This window comes from Miniopterus schreibersii (genome assembly GCF_964146895.1).
Source record: "Miniopterus schreibersii genome assembly, chromosome: 9".
Classification (NCBI taxonomy): Eukaryota; Metazoa; Chordata; class Mammalia; order Chiroptera; family Miniopteridae; genus Miniopterus; species Miniopterus schreibersii.
The window spans coordinates 13,711,988-13,738,094 of NC_138118.1; the positions used below are offsets into that span (position 1 = coordinate 13,711,988).

Here is a 26,107-nt window from a genome sequence, read left to right on the forward strand (position 1 = left end):
TTATCAGAAATGGGTGTTGGATTTTGTCAAATGCTTTTTCTGCATCTATTGATATGATCATATGATTTTTGTCCTTCATTTTGTTTATGTGATGTATCACATTTATTCATTTGCGGATGCTGTACCAGCCTTGCATCCCTGGAATAAATCCCACTTGGTCATAATGTATGATCTTCTTAATGTATTGCTGGATCCAGTTTGCTAGTATTTTAGTGAGGATTTTAGCATCTATGTTCATCAGGGATATTCGCCTGTAATTTTCTTTCTTTGTAGTGTCTTTATCTGGTTTTGGGATTACGATGATGCTGGCCTCATAAAAAGAGTTTGGGAGTTTTTCCTCCTCTTGAATTTTATGGAATAATTTGAATAGAATAGGTGTTAATTCTTCTTTGAATGTTTGGTAAAACTCGCCTGTAAATCCATCTGGTCCAGGACTTTTGTTTGCTGGGAGTTTTTTGATTACTGCTTCAATTTCATTAGTTGCTATCTTCTGCCTCTTCTTGATTCAGCTTTGGAAGGTTGTATGCTTTTAGGAATTTGTCCATTTCACCCAGGTTGTCCAATTTGTTGGCATATAATTGCTCATAATATTTTCTTACAATCCTTTGTATTTCTGTTGGGTCAGTTGTTATATCGCTTCTTTCATTTCTGATTTTATTTATTTGGGTCCTCTCTGTTTGTTTTTTAGTGAGCCTGGCTAAAGGTGCATCAATCTTATTTACCTTTTCAAAGAACCAACTCTTGGTTTCATTGATTTTTTGTATTGTTTTTTTAGTCTCTATGTCATTAATTTCTGCTCTGATTTTTATTATTTCCTTCCTTCTACTTCCTCAGGGCTTTTCTTGCTGTTCTCATTCTAGTTCTTTTAGTTGTTGTGTTAGATGGTTCATTAGAACTTTTTCTTGTTTCTTGAGATAAGCCTGTAATGCTATGAATTTTCCTCTCAGGACTGCTTTCATCGTGTCTCATAGATTTTGGGTTGTTTTCTGTTCATTTTCATTACTTTCCATGAAGTGTTTGATTTCTCCCTTGATCTCATTGGTAACCCATTCATTGTTTAATAACATGCTATTTAGGCTCCATGTGTTTGAATATTTTTTAGTTTTTTTATAGTGGTTTATTTCTAGTTTCATGGTATTGTGATCCAAGAAGATGCTTGACATGATTTCAGTCTTCTTATATTTGTAGAGACTTGCCTTGTGCCCTAACATGTGGTCTATTTTTGAGAATGTTCCATGTGCATTTGAGAAGAATGTGTATTCTGCTGCTTTGGGGTGAAATGTTCTGTAAATGTCAATTAAATCCGTTAGGTCTAGTGAGTCATTTAAGGTTTTTGTTTCCCTGTTGATTTTTTGTCTTGATGATCTGTCCAGTGCTGACAGTGGGGTGTTAAAGTCCCCACTGTGATTGTGTTGCTGTCAATTGCCCCTTTAAAGTCCCCCAAGAAATTTTTTATATATTTAGGTGCTCCTATATTGGGTGCATAAATATTTATAAGGGTTATTTCCTCCTGTTGGAATGATCCCTTTAGTATTATGTAGTGACCATCTTTATCTCTTGTTATGGTCTTTATTTTGAAGTCTGTTTTGTCAGAAACAAGAATTGCTCTTCTTTTCCTTTCCATTTGCATGGAATATTTTACTCCATCCCTTCACTTTTAGCCTGTGTGAGTCTTTTGCTCTCAGGTGGGTCTCTTGTAGACAGCATATATTTGAGTCCTCTTTTGTTATCCATTCAGCTACTCTATGTCTTTTGATTGGACCATTTATTCTGTTTACATTTAAAGTTACTATTGATATCAACTTATTTAATGCCTTTTTTCCCCTTTATGCTGATGTACCTTTCTCTCACTAGTCCTTCTTTTTCTTAGAGCAGTCCTTTTAGCATTTCTTGCAATGCAGGTTTGGTGGTACTGAACTCATTCAGCCTTTTTTTGTCTGGGAAGCTCTTTATTTCACCTTCAATTTTAAATGTTAGCCTTGCTGGATAAAGCAATCTTGGTTGCATGTTCTTGCTTTTCATTACTTGGAGAACTTCATGCCACTCCCTTCTGGCCTGAAGAGTTTCTGTTGAGAAATCAGCTGTCAGCCTTATGGGGGTTCCCTTGTAGGTCACTGTTTGACTCTCTCTTGCAGCCCTTAATAGTTTCTCTTTGTCCTTGACATTTGCCATTTTAATTATGATGTGTCTTGGAGTGGGTCTCTTTGGGTCCCTCTTGTTTGAACCCTCTGTGTTTCCTGAACTTGTGTGGCTTTCTCCTTTGCCAGCCTAGGGAAGTTTTCTATCATTATTTCCTCCACCAAGTTCTCTATCCCTTGCTCTCTTCCCCCCCCCCCCCCCGGCATTCCTATAATGTGAATGTTGTTTCACTTCATGTTTTCCCAAAGCTCCCTTAAACTGTCCTTATGCTTTTTAAGTGTTTTTTCTTTTTGCTGCTCTGATTGTGTGATTTTTTCTGCCTTGACTTTTAAGTCACTTATTCTATCCTCTGCTTCATTGAGCCTGCTTTTAATTCCTTCCAGTGCATTCTTGATATCAGATGCAGCATTCTTTATCTCTGTCTGAGTTTTGTTTATGGTATGTATCTCTTTTTTCATGTTTTCACTAAGGTCCTCGATCTTATCATCTAGTGCCTTCTTAAGTTCCTTGAACATCTTCATCATCCATACTCTGAACTCAGTTTCTGATAACTTGCTTAACTCCATCTCATCAAAGTCTTTTTCTGGTGATTTTCCCTTTTCTTTAATTTGAGGGTTGTTTCTTTGTCTCCCCATTTTGGTAGGTCTTAGTGTTTGTATCTATATATTAGATATATTTGCTGTCTCCCAGTCTTGTGGGGTGGGATTTTGTCTTGTGGGTCCAGTGGAGCCCAGAAGTGTGTTTTCCTTATACTTCTGAGCTCTTTGCTCTAGGTGTGTCCCTCTTGTGGGTGCCCCTTTTGTGGTTTCTTTATGTTCTCCTGTTGTGGTTGGGTATAGATTGTCATTGATCAGTCCTTGGGAGGACCGTCCTCTCAGGTTGGCTAACTGTGTCTCAATCCCAACCTCAACGTGTAAGCTGTTGTACGGGTGCTGGCAAGGCTGGATAATACACAACTAAACTTCCAGGAAACAAGGGGTATCTTACGAACTATCTTGATAGTCACAATGAAAACAACCCACGTGAAAATAGAACTGGGAGAGTGAGAAGAGAACACACACACACACACACACACACACACACAAAATGCTTAAGAAAGAGAGAAAGAAAAGTAACGCTTAGAGAGCGGTGTATATTGTTGTTAATACTGGTGGAAATTTAGAAAATAATAACAAACTAAAATGTGAAAAATAGAGAAGCTACTGGGAGATAACAGAAGCAGAGAAAAGATTCTGAAAGAAGGGCCAGCAAAAAATTAAGGGAGAGAATAGGAATAGGATAATAGTTGAAAATTAGAAAACAAAAATACAATAAAGAGAATAAGAGAAGCTAACAATCGAACAAAAAGACAGGAGGATAACAAAAAAAAAATGAAAGAAAAGTAGAAAAAGAAAAAAGAAAAAGAAAAAAATTATGCCAATGGATCAAGAGGAGCGAGATATAGCCCAGGTAGGGAGGGAGTCCAGTAAGAGATTTGGGGAAAACTATAGAGGAAAGCAGTAAACTTGGTTATAATGATAAAGTTCCAGTCGTTAAGCAAGGATATCAAGAAAGTCTTGATCTTAGAAGCAAGGATAAAACAAAACAAAGCAAATAACCAAAACAAAACTAAAAACAAGCTAAGCATTACAAAATTCTTTTTTAAAAAAGAGAAAAAAAATTTAGTTTAAAAATAAAAAAAATATATATTATAAAATTTAAAAAAGAAGAAAAAACAAATTTACTCCCCTTTCTCTTCTTCCTAAGGAAAAAAGAGAAAAAACAAACACTGAGACAAAAATCAAATAAACAAAAAACAAAAACAAAAACAAACCAAAACCAAAACCAAACCAAAAATCAGAAGAAAAAAAGATAGTCAATCAGGTGAGTTTCTTCTGGGCAGCTTTTGCTGTCTGCGGGTCACTGTTTTGTGTGCTGGTTTCAGTTCTCCTGGGAGGTGCTTGTGTATCACCCAATGTGAGGAGCCGTCTAGGTTTGGCTCTGGTGTCCTTAGGTAGATGGTTGATCTGAGGCTCTCTGTGGGCCACCTCCTCTTGTCAACTATTTTGCAACCTTAGAGTTGCCTGGTCTTACTCCAGTCTTCTGTAGAGTCTTTAGGGTGCAGGGTGGCTAGTGTAGCTCAGGGTGTCACTCCCCTTAGAGGTGTCGCTGTCAGGCACTCACTGTGGGGAAGTTAGTCTCTGCTCCACCGCCAGCTCCTCAGTCCCTACCCTGTCCTCTGATTCTAGGTCCCCAGGCTCTGGCCTGCTGCAGCTTCAGATTGATTTCAGCCTGTTGCCTTTTCTATATGGGCCGTTTCAGAGCCTGGGCTCAGTGGGTTCAATTAAAGAACATTCCAGTGAGCCCTTTGCCTGCCCAGCCCCCAGCAGGGGTTTTCAGCGTTTCCTCCAGTTCCCAAACAACAGTCCCTGAGGGTCTTATTCTAGTGATGTCCTCCTGTGAGCTGCTCCCCCTTCCCCCTCAGGACTGTGTCCTGTGGGGTGTCTGGGGCGTGAGTGAGCGGGACCCGCCCCTTTCCTGTTGGGGGCGGTGCTCCCGGCTGCAGGAGAGCTGGCGGGCTCCGCCCCTCCCTGCTCAGCTCTGGTTGGCTGGTCGCACCAGGCCCGCCCCTCAGACCGTCTCCAGCGCGGACCCCAATGGCAGCCTCCCTGGGCTGTCGGCGCAGTGCACGCCGGGAAGGTGGGAGCCAGTTCCGCAATCAAACTCGAAAACGCACGACGTAACACACAGGCCGAGTTCGCCCTGCAAGATTCCAGCGGGAGGGGACCCAAAGTCAGCTCCACGCAACTCCCTGCACCGCTGGTCTCAGCAAAGCTTCGGCGGCTTCACGCGCCACCACGGCGTCCCTCAGGGCTGGCCACCCATCCCAGCCTCCCGGCACCCGGAGCTCAGGGCGGGAGGGCTCCTCCCCTCCCCCGCGCCACGCAGATTCAGTGCTTTCTGGGGCTCAACACAGTGCCCCACAGGGGGGCAGAGGGTCCCCGTGTGCGGGTGCTCAGCGCAGTCCTCTGGACCCTCACCACTTGGGTGCCACAGCCCTTGGGACAGCCTTCCCTAGGGTCGGCACCCCGAGCACTAGACGCTGGTCGCAGCCGCCACTAGAAGCTTTGTTTCCTAGGCAGGCGCCGACCCCTCGGGGACTCACTGCTCCCCTGGGTCCCTCTGCCCTGTGCGCGGGGCGCTCCTTCCCCTCGTCTCTCCGGGTGTGGGATCCCCGCTTTTGGAGGCCATCCGCACTCCCGAGGGGAGGGAGCTTTGCAGCCTCCAGGCCTCCAGGCTCGGAGCCCAGCACAGGCCTCAGGGGACTCCCCCTTCCTACGCCCCCCTCTCTTACTGGACTCCGTGATGTCTCTTCAGTGCTCCCCACTCGCACTCCGTCCACTCAGGTATGTTTCTCTGGTTTTTCCAAACTGGCTACGTAGGATTTTAGGAGTAAATCGAGTCCGTGGCTGGGAGCAGGGGCCTCTGCTGCTTCTCACAGGGCCGCCATCTTCCCTTCCCAAGTGATGCTTTAAATGGACAAAACTGAGTATTTTAAGTACATATAAGACCTGGATTATAGCAGGGTAAAACTAGCATTGGAGTTTGGTCCCTGTTTGAGCTAGGCGGCCCAGAACCAAGAATTACTTTGTACTTTAGCTAGATGATCCCAGCTGCCATCTCATATATTCTGCTATGGAGTAGCCATTCATTCTTTCACTCATTGTTCATTCATTTATACATTTATTCATCCATTCATTCATTTATTACACACCTCCTATGTGTCAGGCTCTGGCTTGGGGCTGGAGGAACAGTGGTGAAATATATGTAATTTCTGACCTCTAGGACTTGTATTTTTAGAGAGGGGATGGCGTCAATGTGCAAAAACAACGAAGTTTGTAAAATGCGAGACTCGGGTGGGCACTGGTTTCTGCACTAACACGTAGTAGGGCCATCCTAGACTGGTGTCAGGGTCAGAGTCCTCCTTTGGAGGATGAGTCCCTAGGTGAGGGGGCTGGAGGGTAGAGCACCTGTGCAGAGGACAGAGAGGCATGAACAGGTGGAGAGCATCCCAAGAGACCTGCCAGCACAGCCCTCAAGGCCGATTCTGGGCAGACAGGGGAACACTGTGTTGGCTATGAAAGGCAGTACACACACCCAGAGCTCACCTGAAATAAAGCCTCACTGTTTGCAGAATTCTAACTTATCTCTGTGAGCAATGGGCTGTGGAGATCTCTTTGGCGTGCCCTCTTCCTATGAAACAATACTCTATTAGAGAGGGTGTGGTGAGAGAGAGACACTACTCTTTTGGCTAGAAGGCTAGATTTTATGGGTTGGGATTCCTTCATTAATAAGTGCCAGAAAACTGAATCCACACGGGCTTATGCAACAGGGGAACATTGGCTCATGTAATTGGAAAGTATAAGCATAGAGCTGGCTTCAGCGCACATGATCTAGACGTCTATATGATGTCACCGGGACTGGGACCCAGTATGCTCCGTCCTTTGGCTCAGCTCTGCTCTCCTCAGTATGTTGGCTTCATTCTTTTCAGGCTCCCATCCCTTCCTTCCACCCGCATGATTACAAGATGGTGCCTGTATTTCTTAGGCCCGCACCTCTCCAAGGTCACGTCCAATGTCAGAGCTGGAACTTCTCCCTCAGCACTCCCATCTAAAGTCCTATTGCCTCACAGAGATTCTGATTCATCCAGGGACCTACCCCTGGACCAATTACTGTGACTGCCCGACCCCTGCTCTGTGCTGATCGGTGTGGGCCCAGGTCACGTGTACACCCTTGAATAAAAGGTGGAGCTAATAAGAGCTTTGGGGCTGAGAGAGGGTAAAGGGGTGGATCCCCAGAGGATAATTGTATAGTAGCAAGAAGTAGATGTCTACTGTTTCTAACAGTGGCTTTTAAATTATTTTGATCACAACTGTATTAGTCAGGGTTCTCCAGAGAAACAGAAATCACAGAGAGAGAGAGTTTAAGGAATTGGGTCACACTATTAGGGAGGCTCTATGTCCAAAATCTGCAGGGTGGACCCGTGGACTGGAGACTCAGAGGAGAGCTCATTCTGCAGTTCAAGTTGAAGAGCTGTCTGCTGGCAGTCAGGCCTCTTGCTCAGGGGAGGCTAGTCTTTTATTTTGTTCAATCTGTGGCTGACTGGATGGCCACTCACTCACATTATGTGTATGTGCATGTGTGTGTGTGGGTGGGTTGGGGGGGGGTCTGCTTCACTCAGTGTCCACCAATTTAAAAGTTAATCTCATTTAAAAATGTTCTTACAGAGACATCCAGAATAATGTTTGACCACATATCTGGGCACCAAGGCTCAGCCAAGTTGACACATAAAAGTAACCATCACATAGACCAATGGAAAGAAATACATTTATATCACACTCAATACATACACATATTCGGCTGAGACAAAAGTCTCGCTAACCTGTGCTTGTCCTCAATGTGACATGCTCTAATTTCCCTCCTCTATTTTATTTCACTTAAACAGCATGTGTGGCCCACTCAGTTGGTTTCTGGACTCGTGATGGGTTGTAGAGACGATTTTCTGAAACAGCATCTTAGACTATGTTTTTCGAGTGTCCTCTTGTCCCATAGCAGATGTCCTGAGGGTTAGCACTCTGTCCAGAGGTCAGAGAAGGCGCCGTGGGCAATGAGGGAGACATGGAGAGCTTCCCAAGTCCCAACACAATTGTGTGTGACCTCAGCCAGGACTTGTACCTGCTCCTGCCTCAGTTTCCTTATCTGTAAAGGGGTATACTTATGAATGCCTCTCCAACCTACACCTGTTGTGGACAATAAAATCAGAATGTGGCAATGTATGTGAAAACACCTTGTAAACGCCAAGGTAATTTTGTGAGGTAATTGCTATTTTAAAATACTCTATCATAACTTTCTGTCCCTCTGGAATCTGAGAGGGTGGTGCTGTTTCATGAAGATTAGTTTGGGCTCTTCAGAACTTGCCTCATAAAACAAAGACAGCTCCAATTTCTTTAATCAAAATGATGATGCTCAGCTTCTAAAAATGAGTCCCATCTTCTCTGAGATCATTCAGAATTAAAATCTGATTTCAAAGAAGGGAAAATTGCAGTGTATTTGGGTTTGATTCAGAGCCATTGAGTTCTGTTGCCTTCGCTCCAGTCTCCCCCTGTCCCTGTCTCGGTGAGTCCTTTGGGGCAACCTGGAGATGCCTCGGTCACATTACTTGTCTTTAAGAACCAGAGTTGGGCTGAATGCCACCTCTAATACTTTGTTTTAAAGTGGCTCATTGATGACCTGAGAGAGAACTGGTGGGCAGGATTGAGGGTTTTCTAGGTTGGGTCACACGTATGGGGATTGGTGTCTTGGCATGGAAACCACACTGGAAGCCTGGATGGAGCAGCCTGGGGGCAGGGGACTGGCAGCTCTGCCCACCCATGGGACTGGAGCTGGGGTGGGAGGACTGCTCGCAGGTTGGGTCACCTCTGCGGTGCCCAGTGGGGTCTCTGGTGCGGCAGGCTGGAGCCCACGTCCTTGCCTGTTCCCTTCTCTTCCATCTCTCTGTTATTTGTTTTCTAATCAGTCCCTTTTGTGGTGTATAAAATGAGAGGCTGGTTTTTCCTATCACTCATTATTGCTTTCTGAGGAACCCCAACCCTCCAGGCGCGGTAATTTCAGCAGCCTCAGATGAGAGCAATGAGTGTTTGAGATGCGTAACTGTGTCTCGTTTCAGTGCCTAATAGAAGATGGAGAATGAGCCCTGGCACCTTTCTGCTCAGTAAATTCATAATTACAGGCTTCCGAGTCTCGCCTCTTGAAAATGAGAGAACTGTCGATTGGCTGTGGTTCTGTGAGTGTGTACAGTAGGGTGGGGGCGTGGCTGGCACACTTTCTCTGGGGATTGGCAGTTTCTGATACAGGGACTGCTGAATGTCCCCTCCCGGGGGTTGGTGTCTGAGCCCTGCCCTGCATCTGCTCCAGGTCTGGAATGAGGGCTACGGTCCTGCTGGAATTTGGTTGCTGGCAGCAATGTCCCAAGAGCTGTGTTAGCCAGCAGAGCAGATGGCCACCCAAAGGGCAGGCTCCTCCAAACAAAGGCCAGGGAGCAGATGCCGAAGTGGGTTCAGATAAAGTCATAAGAGAGGCCATGGGTGGTGGCGCGTGCAGTGAACTGGAAGTCCAGAGACTTGAGCTTAATCTCACCCCACCCTGAATTCACTATGTGACCTCCTGCAAGTCATTAATTTCTCTGGGTCTCAACTTCCTTCTCTCTAAAATCAGGGATTGGGGATCATTAAACTGGATTATCTCTTCCAGATAAAAAAGTCTAGATTTTTCTCTGATACTTGGGTTTGCACAGGCAATTCAGGATGAACCATCCAGACTCCTCAGCGCTCTAACTGAGATGGTGCCATCAGGTACCATCTCGCTATCATAATCCTAATCCTTTTAATCTTATTTAAATCTCATCAACAACAAAGATCATTTGTTTAGCACTGTGTGTGTCAGGTGCTTTCCAGTCATTAATGCTTTTAGAAGTAGACAGCGTGGCCACCTGATGGGTGCTACCTGCCAGGTTATGCCCTGTAAGTCCCAGGGGTTTGCTTTTTACCTACAGAGCTGTCAGGGGAGGTGCTTCTGGGTGATGTCGTGGATTTCTGTGTTTGGGGATTTATCTGAATTAAAAAGGGCTTCCAAGTACTTTGTGTGCTGGGCTATGGAACTGCATGTTCCTAGAAGAATTCAGGCTTTGCAGTGATACAAACCTGAGTTTCCATTCCAGCTCTGTCACTTATGAGCCACCTGCCTTTGCAGAGCTAGTTTCCTTACCTGAGGAGCAGGTAATACAGCCTTGACCCCAGTGAATAGTGATGCTGAATGAGGTGAGGTAATCCATGTGCCAATGTTTGCATGGGGCCCGGGGCACAGTGAATGGTCCACAGATAGTGATATTGCTCCTTGCTCCCAGCCTCTCCTTCTGCCAATCAGGAAATAGCCTCTGATCTTCCACTGTGTGTGGGTGCTGGGCTGCAGCTATGGGCATACTAGTGAGCAAGGCCCTCATGGAGCTCACAGCTCTCAGCTCCAAACTCAGTTCCTTCTGCAGAGACTAACTGGAGAGAAGTATAGATTTTCCTTTCTGGGGCCATTGCTCTTTTCTTTAAGTTTCTTTCCTTAATACCATGCCCTTCAGTCTCAGCCTTGCAGCGACGTCCTGACAAACTCGCGGTTCTCTCTTTCCGGCCCTGTTTCTATCTGACTCTCAGGAATCCTGCTCTCCAGACAGACCTTTCCTGGTATACATCCTGTTTGATATGCCCGGGATTTTGCTATGCTGGCCCCTCCCCAAGGAGGCCTTTCCCTTCCAGCTCTGTGTGTCCTCTCCAAGTTCATGGCTCAGCCCAAATGCCATTGCCTCCCCAAGGCCTCCTACAGCCTTCTCCGTGCTTCCTCACCCCAAGTTAGAAGTCAGTTTCTTCATGCAAACTCCCAAAGCACTCTGTGGTGCATCACAGAGCTTTCTGCCATCCGAGTAACTTCGGTTCCTGTGCTGGGTGCCGATCCAGCCTTGGATTTGAAAGTGCCTGGCACATTTCACATGTGCTCTGAGCAAACATTCCCACATGGCGAGGATGAATGAAGGCCCTCAACATGCAGGACTGCTGTCAGTTGTGGGGTACACCATCTGCCAGAGTCCCCTCCTCTGACACTTACTTGAGAAGACCTGTGTTTCCATTGGGACCTGAGCCTATAATGTCAAGGTGCTTTCTCCTTTCTTCTCTTGGTTTCCATCTAACTTCGTGCTCTTTCTTTGCTGGAGGGTTTTCTGTTGCTCAACAGTTACCTCTTCCCATTACCTTGTTTTTGACATGTTTGGGTGTGAGCGAGACAAATTCCACAAAGCTGAGACACCCCCAAATAAGACGTAGACGTAGGTCATTCTGCCTGATTTCTACCCAACTGTAAGGAACGGGAACCTGTCCTCTGGACTCACATGCAGAAAGCATCTTGGGTAGGAATTAATGAGACCATTAGGATGGAAAGCTGTTTTATTCCACCGGGAGTTATTTATTTTTTTCCCAGACCACTTCTTAAAGCACTTGTTCACTCCCTTTAATGGAAACCTCTCAGAGGAGGCCCCACTGTGGGAGGCAGCCAAGATTTGCCTCATTAAAAGGACACTGGGACTCAGAGCCGGGCAGTGTATCTAGAGGACCTGGTTGCTGCAGTAGTGAGAAGGGTTTTTGATTTGGGCTCATGCACCATCCATCCAGCAGACGGGATGGGGGAGGGACAAAGGAGAAGCTTCCCTGCAGTAGGTGCAGAGCCAGAGGGCCCAGTGGCAATGCACAGCGGTTGTCTGAACTACTCCGCTGTGTATAAACAATAACCAGGGTGCATCCCCACCTGTGCCTGGCTACCCTGAAATGGTTCGGTAGTTAAGAATGAGAACCTGCCATGGGCTTGTACAGCGGGTTTGAATCTGCCTCTGCCACTTTTAGCTGTGCAAGTTACCTGACTTCCCTACGCTGGAAAGTGGGGATAGCAATACTACTAACTTCAGAGGTCTCTGAGTCAGGGTCCTGGCAAGAAACAGTACATGCAAACTCACTCACTCGCACAAAGGTTAATTCAGGGGCTCTTGACAAAACTGTGGCTCCTTTAGAGGCAGGGAAGTATTTAGGGGAGGAAGTAGTGAGGCCTTATTTTCTCCTCTAGGACCACATGGGGTGGGAAGGAGGTGGTTCTCGAACCTGGAGACAGAGAGGCTGGGTGGAGAGGCCTGCCAGGGCCCTGCATGGGCCCTGTGGACAAGGTCACAGCCAGTGCATGCAGCCCACCTCTGTTTCTCCTGTCCTCTGCCCCTTCCTCCAGCCTTCTGCTGATGCTCCCCGCTGGCTGCACCTAATCAGGCCCAAGGGCAAGGAGTCTGTGGATGTACCTGTGTATAGGTCAGCCTCCTGGGTGCAGAGAAGGGTGGAGAGAGGATCTGGAGGGACAGATGGAAGATCCCAGCACTGAGTTTTGTTAAGTTGAAGTTTAGGATTAAGATTTGTTTCTGGAAGTTTCTGGACAGCTACTGCACAGCCAGGCCCTCGGAGTCAATACTGTTCGTCATCAATATCATCACTATTATCATCACTACCATCACTATTATTTCTGCTATTATTATTACTGAAATGTTCTCCTGTGGCTGTTGCCACTAGCTCTGGCTGTCCCACGTACCCATGGCAACCATGTCCCTTGGCTTCTAGCTTCCCCCAGTACAGTTCTCTGTTTTGGCGTGAGCAGAATACTTTGAGGATTCCCAAGGCAAGCTATAGGGTGAAGCTAAGCTGCTGTCCTTGTCACCCAGCATCACATCTTTCCTTTCCTTTGCAGGGACCCTCCACTCCTGAGTCCTGGCCCCCCAGGAGGACACTTCACCAGTGCTGCTGTGCCGTGAGGACCGGCGTCTGAAATGAAAGCCATGCCCTGGAACTGGACTTGCCTGCTGTCCCATCTCCTGATGGTAGGGATGGGCTCCTCCACTCTGCTCCCCCGGCAGCCACTCCCACTGTCCCAGAAGCGATCTTTTGTCACATTTCGTGGGGAGCCAGCTGAGGGCTTCAACCACCTGGTGGTGGACAAGAGGACAGGGCACATTTATTTGGGGGCTGTCAATCGGATCTACAAGCTCTCCAGCGACCTGAAGGTCTTGGTGAGCCACCAGACAGGGCCGGATGATGACAACCCCAATTGTTACCCACCCCGCATAGTCCAGACATGCAATGAGCCCCTGACCACCACCAACAATGTCAACAAGATGCTCCTGATCGACTACAAGGAGAACAGGCTGATTGCATGTGGGAGCCTGTACCAAGGCATCTGCAAGCTCCTGAGGCTGGAGGACCTCTTCAAGCTGGGGGAACCTTTCCACAAGAAGGAACACTACCTGTCTGGAGTCAACGAGAGCGGTTCAGTCTTTGGCGTGATCGTCTCCTACAGCAACCTGGATGACAAGCTCTTCATTGCCACGGCGGTGGATGGGAAGCCAGAGTATTTCCCCACCATCTCCAGCCGGAAGTTGACTAAGAACTCAGAAGCGGATGGCATGTTCGCTTATGTCTTCCACGATGAGTTTGTGGCCTCAATGATTAAGATCCCGTCGGATACCTTCACCGTGATCCCCGACTTTGACATTTACTACGTCTATGGCTTCAGCAGTGGCAACTTTGTCTACTTTTTGACCCTTCAGCCTGAGATGGTGTCTCCGCCAGGCTCCACCACAAAGGAGCAGGTTTATACATCCAAGCTCGTGAGGCTTTGCAAGGAGGACACCGCCTTCAACTCCTACGTGGAGGTGCCCATCGGCTGTGAGCGCGGTGGGGTGGAGTACCGCTTGCTGCAGGCCGCCTACCTGTCCAAAGCCGGGGCCATGCTCGCCCAGACCCTCGGAGTCCATCCAGAGGACGACCTCCTCTTCACTGTCTTCTCCAAGGGCCAGAAGCGGAAAATGAAATCCCTGGATGAGTCGGCCCTGTGCATCTTCATCTTGAAACAGATCAACGACCGCATTAAGGAGCGGCTTCAGTCCTGCTACCGGGGCGAGGGCACGCTGGACCTGGCCTGGCTCAAGGTGAAGGACATCCCCTGCAGCAGTGCGGTGAGTCTAGGGAGGCTCTGAGGGCGAGGGTGACATGGTGTGGAGGGAGGACCCTAGCCTGGGGCCTCCGAGGGCTGTGAATCACCCATGCAGTTTTGCAGATGGGACAAGTATATCTGGTCTCTGGGTCTCACTGGACTCAGATCATTGTCAGCTCAAACATGCTGTGACTATACAGCTGAGCTTGTAAGAGTCAGAGCCAGACCTAAAATGTATGAGGTACTTGTTTCTATTCCGAATTGGCTTATAGGAGAGTGCTAGGAATAGGCGGGAATTGTGTGACTTATATGTCACATGCACCAGGCATGGTTGAAGGCCAGTATCATATGCTGTAGGGCAAGACATGTACCTACCAACCAACCAGGCCTGTGAATCACTTTCTTGGGAGCTCAGAAGAAAACCATTACTGGGAGTAACAGAGTCAGTCATTCTACATTTGAGAAAGATAGGGAATTCCAGGAGAGCTCTCTTCTCAGCCCCTGGTGTGTCTTTAGGAAACGAAATGAGAGCAGAAGTAGGGTTAGAGCCCAACGAACATCGCGGGAAAGCGGAACATGCTTAGAAAACTGTATTTATTAAACATCCTTCGTGTGCACAGCTCCACAGAAGAGACTTGTCACAAAGTCAAGAGGCAGCCAAGGAACAGTTCTGAGTGACAGGAGTGCTGAGGGAACTGAAGGATGGGGAGAGGGGAGGGTTTGGCTTAGGAGGCCGTCCCAGGGCCTGTGGGGCCTGAGGGACAGACCAGACCTCAGGCTGCTGCCTTGCTGGTTGATCACAGGGGCACTAGTGACACAGCCTATCTCACTTGTGACCCAACATGAACAGCATGTGCCTTTCTGTGGTCTGACTTCTGTTCCCCTTTCAAACGCTCCAATTTTTTTTTCTAAATCATTGGCTCAGAAGACTCAGCACTTGGCATCTCCTATGCCCTATGTCACTCTCCTTTCCATTTTTTCTGTTTATTGTCCAGTTAAAAAGTTATGAACCTAGTGGGAGAAACTCTATCCTATAATCTTAACAAGGAAAGGAAAATTCACCCATCAGGTAGAAGTGTGCATTTGCAAGGATGTGATTCCTGACGTCTAGTCAGACTGTGGTGGAATTCCATATTAGGAAATGTATTTGGGTTGACTTAAAAAGTGTAAGTTTCCCTTCATAAGGCATGACCATGTGCCAAGCTGATCTCAGAGGGCACTGGCACCTACTCCACCCAGCATATTTCTGCAGTCATTGGGATCTGGGGTGAGGTAGAGGAGAGAGAGGAGAAAGGAGGAACTCTACAAAATTTGGTCTTTGGTGCCCTAACATTTAGGCTCAGACTGCTTTCCAGTGGTGAGTTTCCTAGGTACCTGGGCTGAAACTAAACGATGCCATTCCTCCTTGGAGGCCCTGAAAAGCCAGGGGACCCCTAGTGTTACAAAGGAAATGGGAGAGGTACTATGGGTCAAATAAGGGCAAGATGTGTACCCACCTTCTTAGCAACCACGCCTCCAAATCACTTTTCTAGGAGCTTAAATAAAACCATTACAGGGAGTACAGTCAACAATTGACAGTCATTGCCAGGCCAGAGAATCAAGGGGACTCTACTGTGTCTGCCGAGCCCTAGCAGGTGACATATCCTTTGGAGTCTTTGGTTTGGGACCATAGCTGAGCCACCCAGGAGAGTCTGTGGAACAGGCTTATGAACTTGGGGCAGGGGCATGGACTGCTCCCAAATTAAAGCAATGAGTGACAGTCCACGTGCTGTGCTGGGTATAGGTGTATTACACACTCAAACATAGTCCCCAGGAGATGCCTTAGAATGTTGGTGTGGGGACGGCCCTGAGATCCTCTAGTCTAAACTTTCATTCCAAGGCTCAACCAAGGGAATGAATTGTCCAAGGTCATAGGTCTGTGAGTGAATGGCAGACACTGCCTTGAGGATAATCCCCTTTCCTCTCTTATCACCACATTTGCACACAGCTATATGGATGCATATGTGTACACACACACATGTGTGTGTGTATGCACATGCACAATAAATACCCTCATGGGCATGCATATATATTCCCTAGGTTAAAAACTGGCAAGTCTATGCTGTGTGCTTACTAAACAACTAGTTTTTTTGAGGTCAAAGGGTTGGGTAATTTTTCTGTAGACACCCTTCTGTAGAGAACTTGCTCGAACTCTGTCTTTTTGGGAGTAAAATCAGCTGCAGGGATGAGCCTGGCTGCCCATGGGCAAGATTTGCCTCTCCCTTGCTCTCTGCCACAATACAAAAAGTCAAGTTCCTCATGGACGTCTGCAGAGCTGCAGGTCCCAACACCACATGGTGGCCTTGGAGAGAACAGAGGGAAACAGCTTTGCGAGACAGGCTAATGCCAGGACTGGAGTAATGGAGCCAGATAACAGGCTTTTGATTTTTCTTTGGCTTTAATTAGCCCTTTCAAGTTAGAGGCAAGTTCAGGGCTGAGAGCAGAAAGGAGGAGACCAGAAACTGCTCACGGGGCTGGGGCTGTCTCCCAGCCAGGCCGAAAGGCCACACTGGCTTTTAGTGCGCAGTATCAGTTTCCTTTGATTTGGCCGATCCTCGAGTTTCTTGCTCTGGAGCTCTAGGCTGCAATTCATTTGGCCTCAGCTCAGACCACACATGTTTCACACACCACCAGCCAGGCCAGGCTCCGGAGCATCCCACCGAGGAGCCCTTGTCGGCACACTGTTGGCAAACACAGCTTTTCCTCCACCGATTCCCGTGCTGTGCTGTTGGGTTCCTCTTTTTTCCCCCCTCCTGCCACGAGGCAGGCAGGGATGGATGAGGTGACCTCTAGAGTTCTCTTTGTCTCCAAGTCCAACAGTCTTTTGAGGCCTGTGCAGTGGAACCCACTTCAGATGGCCTCTGTCCTGTGGCGTTTCAACAGTGGAAAAGTGGCCCAGGAAGTGGCTTTTAGGACTTGGGTTTTGCAGGGTAGGGGTCTCCTATGGGTTTTATCACAGTCACAACTCAAAGAGCATGCAGAGGGGTGTGATTAGTGGTTTGTTTTTACCCTGCTCCTGCTGTTCAAGTTCCCTAGGCTAAAATGTGCATCCTGTGGCACTCTTCAAGCTCTTCTGGCCCCTCCCATTTCCTGGGACCCACATTCTCTCCTCTGCTTTCAAAACTCAGAGCAGGGAGCAGTGTAAGCAGTGAGGCCCCTGATCCCCTAGCTAGGTCCCTGCTGCCCCTTTGGCTGTATTCGGGAGGATCCGGTGGCATGGGGGGACAATACCTATGTGACTTGGCCTGCCATGCCACGGGGCATCCCTGGAGCTGAGTGGTGGGCCACAGCCTGGCGACCAGGTGGGGAAGAAGCCACATACTGTGAGGCTGGACCTTGGTCTGCAGGCCCCCAGAGTGTTCCCTGTTTTTATTGCAGATGAATGGAGAAGGCTGGCTGAGCCCACATCAGAGATAAGGGCCGGGGTCAGCAGTGGCCTCCTCTCAGGACTGTGTTACTGTGAATGTCAATGTCTGCTGCCAAAGTAAATTCCTGAGTGGGTGTTGGATGTAGAGGCTGGGGAAGCAGTCTTGTATTTCCTGGTGCTTGGGAGGGATGGAAGCCTCTTTTACCTTTGCCTCTGGGCCATTGTTTTCCTGTGTCCTGGGTTTTTTAGCTTGAATGGAAAGAGGGATCCAAGAACAAATGGGGTAACATCTGAAAATTGCTCTAAGGATCTTAGGAGGGCATGGGCAGAAGGAGGGTCCTAGCAGGATCAGACGGGGTCCAGTTTGTCTTGAAATTTAGGGTACTGAACAGCAACCTGAGGTCTTTTGCTGATGATCATCTGGGCGAGTTAATGATGATGTGATTTCTGTTTCTGCTGCTCAGCACTGGGAGAGTCTCTACCTCTGATCCCTTTGAAGGCTGCTTCGTAGGCTCCTAAAGCCTTCTGTCTGCAGAGCATGCGACAATTGGGATGAGGAGCCCACACATAGCTCATAGTTCTGTCATGTGCCAGGGTACTAAGCAGGCCAAGTTGACAGCTTCCAGCCTTTTCTTGGGAGCCCTGACACCCTGACCTGGAGTTGGCAGCCAGGCTGGGGGGGGGGGGTGCTATGTGGGCCAAGGTTCTTGTTTTCTACATGGGACATGGGACCTGGCATTCTGGAGTCCCCCAGGCATGGCTATCTATTTCTCTTCAACCTTTCTTCTGCCTTCTGGGACAACCTCACAGAAAACTAGCCTTTTTCTCTCTGAATGTGTGAATGAATGGCTGAATAGCTGAAGCATTTATTAGGCCTGTGACAAGGTACTCATACTCGGTGGATGCCAAGAATCATGAAATGGCATCGATCTCTAGGAGCCCAAGAGTCCAGGAGTGAGATGCACCCAAGCAGGTCATCATGGTCTATGTGATAGGGATAATGGCCATGGTCCTGGGAGTGGCCATCACTCCTCCACTCAAATCTTCCCAGAGTTTGGAACTGGTGAGTGGAAGGAGGAATCAAGGATTGTCAGCTTGAGTGCAGATAAGGCTGAATGGTGCAAAAACCAGCTTTTTATCTCCCCCTCAAGACTTGAACTTAGAATGACCTTCCAACAGAAAATGTAGGTCCCTGGGGGCAGAAACTCTTATCCAGAGTCATCACTGCCTCACACCTGCCAAGCCCCATTAGTGGGAGAGAGAGTGGCAGCTTCTGAGCAGCCTGGTAATCCCACAGTAGGAGTGCGTATGGTGCTTGATGGTTTACAGAAGGGTCCATGGGCTCCTTTTCTTCTCTCAGCAATGCTGGGGGTAATAGGAAGGGAGGGCAGCTGTCCCCTCCAGTTGAAGAAATGGAGGAATAGAGAAGTCAAGTGCTTCACTCAAGGTCATATAATCTGTGGGCTAGAATCTACTATACACCCTAATTCTCAGACGGCTGCTTTTCCCACTGGTGTTTCTCAGTGGTATGCTGGTGGCACCTGGGTGGGACAATTCACTGCTTGGGCATTGCAGGACATTTACAATCCTGGGCACTAGAGCATTAAGTGTCGATGGGACTCCCCAAACATTGCAAGAACTAGAAAAGCCCCTCACCTTTGTAACAGTGGAGAAACAGTTAGACCAAGCACCTATCTGACCTTAGAGTTTACCTGCGAGCCCAGCCAGCCCCACCAGGTTCACAGAGGCACACGAGCTGAGCTCTTTATGTTTAACCGCAAGCTTCGTTCATGTCCGACAGTGAGTAGTGAAGGAGAACCCAATTCATGGGTGCTGTTACTTTTACTCTTATATTTATTATTTCTCAGGCATAGCAACCCTGGGAGGAGACAGAGTCATCCCCCTGGACTCAGGCTGGCCCCCCATCCCAACCTGGACAGTCACTCAGGTTCGTCTGGCGCCTGGGATCCTGAAACTCCATGAACATGAGCATCCGGAATGGCCAGGCGGTCATCCCAGGCTCCGGGTGCTGGTCTCTGCCAGTCTGCTTGGGGTGTTTTCTTTTCCCTGTCAGCAGGAAGGGCAGCTCTGAGTAGATGGGGTGTATCCTGTTGTTTATGGCGCTGGGCAAGGTTCCCTTTCTGCTCACTCACAGTCCTCTCTCGTAGACCAGGAACTCCCCCTCTTGTTGCCCCAGCCCTCCTTTCCACCTCCACTGCATTTTCACCCCTTCTGCCTCACACTGTGGCACACTAAATACGCCCACTCTACTCCATTCTCAGGTCCCAATGAGAGCGCACAGCACCAGGCTCCTTTTATATACGCACAAGCACTCACCCCTCACAGCCTTTGACACCATACCCCTGACTTCCAGTTTAGCATTTGAGGGGCTGCCATATCACAGCCTGAAGCTTTATAGAATCCAGTCTTCCCCCTCTCCCCTCGAGATGCCTTCTTCCTAGGTATTCAAGTGAAAAACCCATCCATTTCCCTCTTTGCCCATCAGGGTTTGCAGTGAAAGTCACATCCCAGTCAAGTATGCACGGTGTTTTCGAATACAGGTGGTAGCCGCACCCTGGGTGGTATGTTGGGCCTAGTGAGAGGAAGGGACTTGAGGTTGGCCTCCTAGATTGGACACGTTCTCCCAGGATGCCACCCTGGAGCCCAGCAGGTCAGCAGGGAGAGTGTCAAGACCCAGGAATCACACATGCAGAATTTTAACACAGAGAGCTGCCGAGAGACCTCAGCATAGGTTTTACTGATCAGGATGTGGGGCCATGCAATGCTGCACCCTAATCCCGAGATACCTACTTCATGAACCCTGGATGGAAGCATCACACCTACAATCACACTCATGTGTGTACACACACTCTCTCTGTTCCAGATGCCCACTTACTTTCTCACGGCGTCTGTCTTCCCCTCCTTTCTGTCTGCCTGCTGTGTTTCACTGCCTCACTTACACTCACACTCTGTGCACTATCATCTCTTAGGCTCCCTCTAGCTCTCACTTTCTGTGATTTATTCTCCCTCACACCCCACATTACACAAAGCAGCTAATACAGCAAGATCTCTCTCACATGTACACATGAACATGCAAGCACCCCATATGGTATGCGATAGCTCCCCAAATAGGCAGCCCACCCTCTCATTCAATCAGCGCACAGACCAGCCGACTTACCAGTCCAGAGCTGCATCTCTGGGCCTTTCCTTCAATTCCAGTCATCCTCACAGGGTGGCGTCTTGGCCTGGATCCTGGCCTGAGAGTCTGAGGCAGTCCTAGCCCCTGAGATGTCACTGGGCTGGTGAGCAGCTTCCCTTTTGCTCTGAATTATGCATTTCATCTCCAAGAAGGAGGTGATAAAATATATCCCTTCAATAAAGTGTGCCAAGACTCCTAAGGAGAGAGAAATACATAGACATTCATAAGTAACAGTAGACACGGAGCACTTCCTATGTGTAGGGCACGTAAATAGCTTTATAGCACCGTCTGGGTGTTCTCCTTGGTTATAATAAGCGCACGATGGGATAGAAGGAGACTTACTAACCTTGCTGTGATTTCATACTTGCGTCTCTTCTCCACTGGTATCTGATTGAGAGAGATTTGGGCTGTGACTCACCCTGATGTTGTGGTTAGTATCTCAGGCCTGGGACATGCCCGTTTGCCTCCCTTTCCACCTGGCGGCACATGTGGTGAATGCTAAGCTGAATCATTTGAAGGAGGGGACACACTTCGGGCCACCCTCTCCCTGCTGTTACCTTCAGTGTCCCATCTTTTTTGCCAGGCAGAAGGGAATGACTACACATGGGCACAGGCCACGTGGTTCTTTTCACTAACAAAGTTAGTGGAGAGAGAGAAAAAGACAACTAAGGGAGCTCTCCCTTCGGACTCTGAATTTACATTTTTTCCCAAGTGGATGGGCCCACATGCTGTCCGCGTATATGAAACGGAATCAGCGGGAGACAAGAAAGGCTGCATCTTTCCCTGGTCCCGGTGTCATTACTGTGTCTCTGTCAGTGGTCCAAAATATAATGGGATTTGTTCAGCTGATTTATCCTGCATGCAGGCGACATTATCCAGACTCACACTCGGGCCTGAGGAGCAAGAGGGGAAGATGGCATGGCAAAGAGAGTGGGGCTAATAAAATTTATTCCCACTAACAAGGGAATGACCTACCCCATAATTCAGCCTGGCGAGCGGGGCCAGTGCTTCCCAGCGCCCACCAGAAAACACACAACTTAATCATCCTGGCATGTCCCACTCCAATTACAGTTCCTTTGGCGACCGAGCTTGTCTGCAGTAGACTGGGAGGGGAGTGAGAACGCGAGATTGATGGGCTTGTGGGATGTCTTTGCCCTTGACAAGTGGCCACTGGAGACCCCTGAAGCTAAGGTACCGGGCAGCACCCAAAGGGGTTTTGCTCGGGATCATTCCCAGTGCTGAGAAGCCTTCCCTGGTAGTTCCCATGGGTCCAGGTTTGGCCACTGCACTAGTTCCAGCATGGTGGCCGTCTTAGAGCTGGGCTAGTGGAGTTGGGTCCCGATTCTCTTGCTTGGCTGGCCTATGGCACTGGTCATGGGGTCGTGGCCCTCCTGCTTATCAGAGTGAGAAACACGGGGCTCTCAGCAACTGAGCTGATGAGGAGGTCATGGGATCAACCCCAGGATCCTGAGTCGGAGCAGCTCCTAGGAGGGGTGCATCCCCATAGCTGTTGGTTACAGACAGGCCTGCAGAGAGTGCCCTTAGTAATGCCCCTCTCCTGGGAAAACAGCTCAGATTAGTGGCATTAGTTCCCTATTAGGATAGCTTGTTGTCGTGATGAGTGAAAGACCATTTAGATATCTGGTGGGATTGGGCCACACACAGTTTCAAAACACATAGAAATACCAAAATGAGTATGCAAATGAGTGTTGCTTTTAGCAAATCACTTTCATTGTTCAATGAGTAGTTAAGTGCATTATCTCAATGGCTGTTTGCCTCAGAATACACACACACACACACACACACACACACACACACACCACGAAGCTCCTGAAACACCTGACCTTCTATATGTAGGTATCGGCCGTTTTTGAGATGCTTAGAAATGGGGCGCTTGGCTGTTGGGAACATTGGTGTAATTTGTTAATTTTTTTTCCATCCCTGAGACACTTTTCCTGTAGTCCCTCCAACATGTACTTGTCTAACTAGGCTACTGTGGCTGTGCTTTGCTGGCACCCCTGTCTGTCTCTGTACACACTTACTTTCCTACAATCTCGTTGAAAAAGACACAATAAGGGAATCCGTCTGAGATGATGTGTTAGTAACGGAGTGGACGACGCCTTGTTCCCACATTCCACGTTCGTGGCTGTGCCCACAGCTGGGTGCAGGGCCAACCTTCACCCGTGGCAGGACCTCCCTGGCTCTCGAGAGAGTTCAACCCATGGGGCCAGCGTGGGCCATGGGCAGCCCTCTGGGGGGTGCTGAGACTCATAAAAGGGAAAGGAAAGTCTATACGGAGCTGTAAAGCCATTAGGGGCCTGTATAGTTTGACTTTATTTCTTTCTTATAGAAATTAGCTCTCGCCCAGCCGGGCATGGCTCAGTGGTTGAGTGTCGACCTAGGATCCAGGTGATCAGGGTTCGATTCCCGGTCAGGGCACATGCCCGGGTTGCGGGCTGCAGCCGATCAATGACTCCCTCATCATTGATATTTCTGTCTGTCTCCCCCTCTCCTTTCCTCTCTCTGAAATCAATAAAGATATATTTATTTAAAAAAAAAGAAATTAGCTCTCAAGCACATAAGACTGTTCTATGGAGTAATAGGCTTTCTGATGGGAGTAAACCCAGCCTACTTACAAGCCTCTTCCCCAGGATGTTTCTGCCCCTGTGAGGACTCCTTCTGCTTACCTCTTTCCCTGGAGGGTCACTGTGGGCATCAGGCCCTGGTGCGTTTACGAACACCTGGGGTTCAGCGGTCATCTTTGTGACATGGCCCCAATACGTGGGTGATCATTATCTTCATGTGCCCCCGGGCTTTACAACTGGAGTCTGTGTATAGACATGAGCTACTACAGCTCATCTGATCAGTATCTCCATGTAGAGAGAAATCCCACAAGTAATTCACTGATTTCCCATTTCCAGAGGAGGTCTGCTATGGTCAGCTCCTGGGGGTGTGTGTGCGTGTGCGTGCACCTGTGTGTAAAGTATAATTAATAATGGGAAGAATTCGAGGACTGCTGAGCATGGAGAATCTAAAGACTGTCTCTTTTCCATCAGCAGGTGCCTCATGGGCTTCCCTCCTCCCTTTCTCCTAACTTGTATTTCTTTTCAAAGCTTCAGCTCTCACTTTCCTTTGGGACAAATAGACTCAGGGAAGGAGAAGGAATCCCCCTCTCATGCTGCCCAAGGGCTTCCTTGGTGTAGAGGAAAGTTAGTTCCTTCCAGAGGTCACAGAAGGTCAGAGCACTCATCCTGGGTGGCAGGAAAGAAGTGGAGGCCGGGGCTGTTCTCTGAGCAGTCTCTGATGCTGACAATAGGTCTCTCTGATGCTGGAACAGGTTTCTTCGGGGCCACCTTCTTACAACCCCAGCGAAATCTCCTTCGTAAGATCAGTTTTTTTCCTCCGAACTGGGAATTTGGAGTTCTGGTACCTATTTTCTCATAACTTCATAGGTCACGGGCTGTTGGGGGGCATCATTTCACTCTCTAGGCCTCAATTTCCTCTTCTGTAAATGGGCTGTTGGATTCTAAGATCCTGGGTCATTTTCCTCCTCTGCAGTACATGCTGTGTGAAAGAGTGGTCATGTACGGCACTGGCAGTGGGTGGCCGTGCCCTCTGTACCCCAGCACTGGGTCCATTACTGAAGCAGGGCATGGATGGCCTGTCTGATCATGGCCCAGGTCTGTCTCCCCGAAGAGGAAGGGGAGAGACTGATACATGTCATCTCTATATTGCTGGGTCCTCACCTACTGCTTGGTGCATTGTAGGTCCTTCCTAATCATTTCTGAGAAAATTAATGAGTGAGGAACAGTGAATAGTGTTGACTTCATTTAGTGCCTCAGTTTTTCCTAATAGGAAATAGGAGCTTCAACAGCATAACAGACCAAAAGTCTGATGAAAAAGGCCTGACTGAAGGCCCACAATGGGTGAGCTTGGGAAATCTCTGATGCCTTCTTCCCCTGTCTAATGCCTGGCCTCCCAGCTTTGGGGATGGGCGTGGCAGTGCTCAGGACTCCTGTGCATGGGACTGGGTGCTGCTTTTGCATTCGGGGAGGGCAGGAGATCTGGCTTGTTTCCAGATGGAAGGACTCCTCTCTGCTGGACCAGCAGCTACCCATGAGCAATAGGAGGACCAGGTCCAACTTTGAATTTTCTGTTTTGGGCTCAGAGACTGCTGCTGTCGGCCCAGAGCAGTCAGCAGCTATCTCTCAGTTGGAGGAGTCAGCTGCATGGTCTATACCCGCTGGCTCACCTGATTGGTCTCCAATGGATTAGGTTGGGATATTTGTAAATAGTGATGCCTGGGGTACGAGGGGCAGCCTGTGGCTGTGGAAGAGACTGTGTCCCAGAATTGAGTTAATTGGTCCACAGGGGGATCGACCTGATGACCCTTTACTCATTAGCACTGTGTTTGGACCACTAAGCTCTGGCCTACTTCTGACCCTTCCATAATAGGGACTCAATGTAGGTTTCTGCAGAGGTGGGGCAACCAAGAATGGGTTAAAACTGCTCCAGTTGGCCGGGAAGGGGAACCAGCCCAGGAGCCAAGCTAGCTGGGGTGAGGCGTGATTTCAGGATTGGCTTCCCTCTCCGCCTCGTCACTCTTGGCCTTCAGGATGGAGTGGCATGGTGTCAGGGTGAAGGTGGTTTCTTATGAGTGAGTCATTGGGATATGGGGGTAGGAGATGATGCAGAGGGACTCCAGAGGAGATGTCCCCATGGTCCCCCAGCTCTGGCCCCTTCTTTAGCCCTTCCCCAAGAGTCTCTGCAGAAACCACCAGCCACTTCTGTGGTTCTTGGGTGTTTGCTTTGTAGCTCTGCCCTGGAGCATGGGAGACTGGCAGAGGAAGGATGCTTACAGCATTTAAAATCCCCTTTCTGTGGAGATGATAGAGCTTTTCAGAGTGCCAGTCTCTCTGCAGAGTGGGAGCAATTTCCCTGTAATTGGTAAAGTAACCGTAACTGCTCTGTCATTTGTATGTAGCGACACATAATTGCACAGTAACCTTTGCTGGTGTGTGCAAGGGAAGCACGGTGAGCTATTAGATTGTAATTCGGAGTATCAACTGTAGCTCCCCATGCCACCTCCACCAATACCCTCAGGGAGGCCCTGGGGAGGCTGCCACAGGCCTCTCCACATCCTGGTCCAGAGGGTCCTGCTCCAGAGTGGGAATGCTTGTCATATGTCATTCTTTTCTTGGCATGGTCTATGTGCCCTCAGCTAGGACAACACCTCCACGGTGATCCAGACGAGTGCTTCTCAAACATTAGCATGCAGCAGGTTCACCTGGGAGGAGATTAAGATGCAGATCTCTGAACCCCACCCGAGTTTCTGATCCAGTAGGCCTGAGTGGTGCCGAGAATTTGTATTTCTAATGAATAGTGCTAACTCTTCTGGATCCTAGACCATTGCTCTTCTCTGTCCTTTGGCTTCATTGAGCTGATGGATCTTTAGGAAGTACTACCCTTGCTATTTCATCTTGATAACATTAGCTTCTTTCATCTTAATAACACCTCTCTGAGGTAGATGCCATGAATTTCCCCAAAGACCCTGAGACTTGCCAAAGTTGTCTGGATTGTCTAAGATGACAAACAGTAGTAAGCGCTGGTACTCCCATAGCACATATGAAGTGCCAGACATTGTTCTACATGTGCTAAATTATTTACTTCTCACAGGACTATATAGTTGTTACCATCTCCATTCTACCCATGAGAAACTGAGGCACAGGGAGCTTAGATTCAGACCTAGACATTTGGGCTCTAAT

The 26,107-nt window shown here is 48.5% G+C and overlaps 1 protein-coding gene across 1 annotated transcript in view; it reads left to right on the top strand.

Moving 5' to 3' along the window:
* PLXNA4 (plexin A4) overlaps nt 1-26,107 on the top strand; it is a 404,508-nt gene that overhangs the window by 51,859 nt on the left and 326,542 nt on the right. The window contains exon 2 of the mRNA XM_081147021.1: nt 12,496-13,759. Coding sequence (XP_081003147.1) covers nt 12,575-13,759 — 1,185 coding nt within the window. The 5' untranslated portion in view covers nt 12,496-12,574. The remainder of the gene's footprint in view (nt 1-12,495; nt 13,760-26,107) is intronic.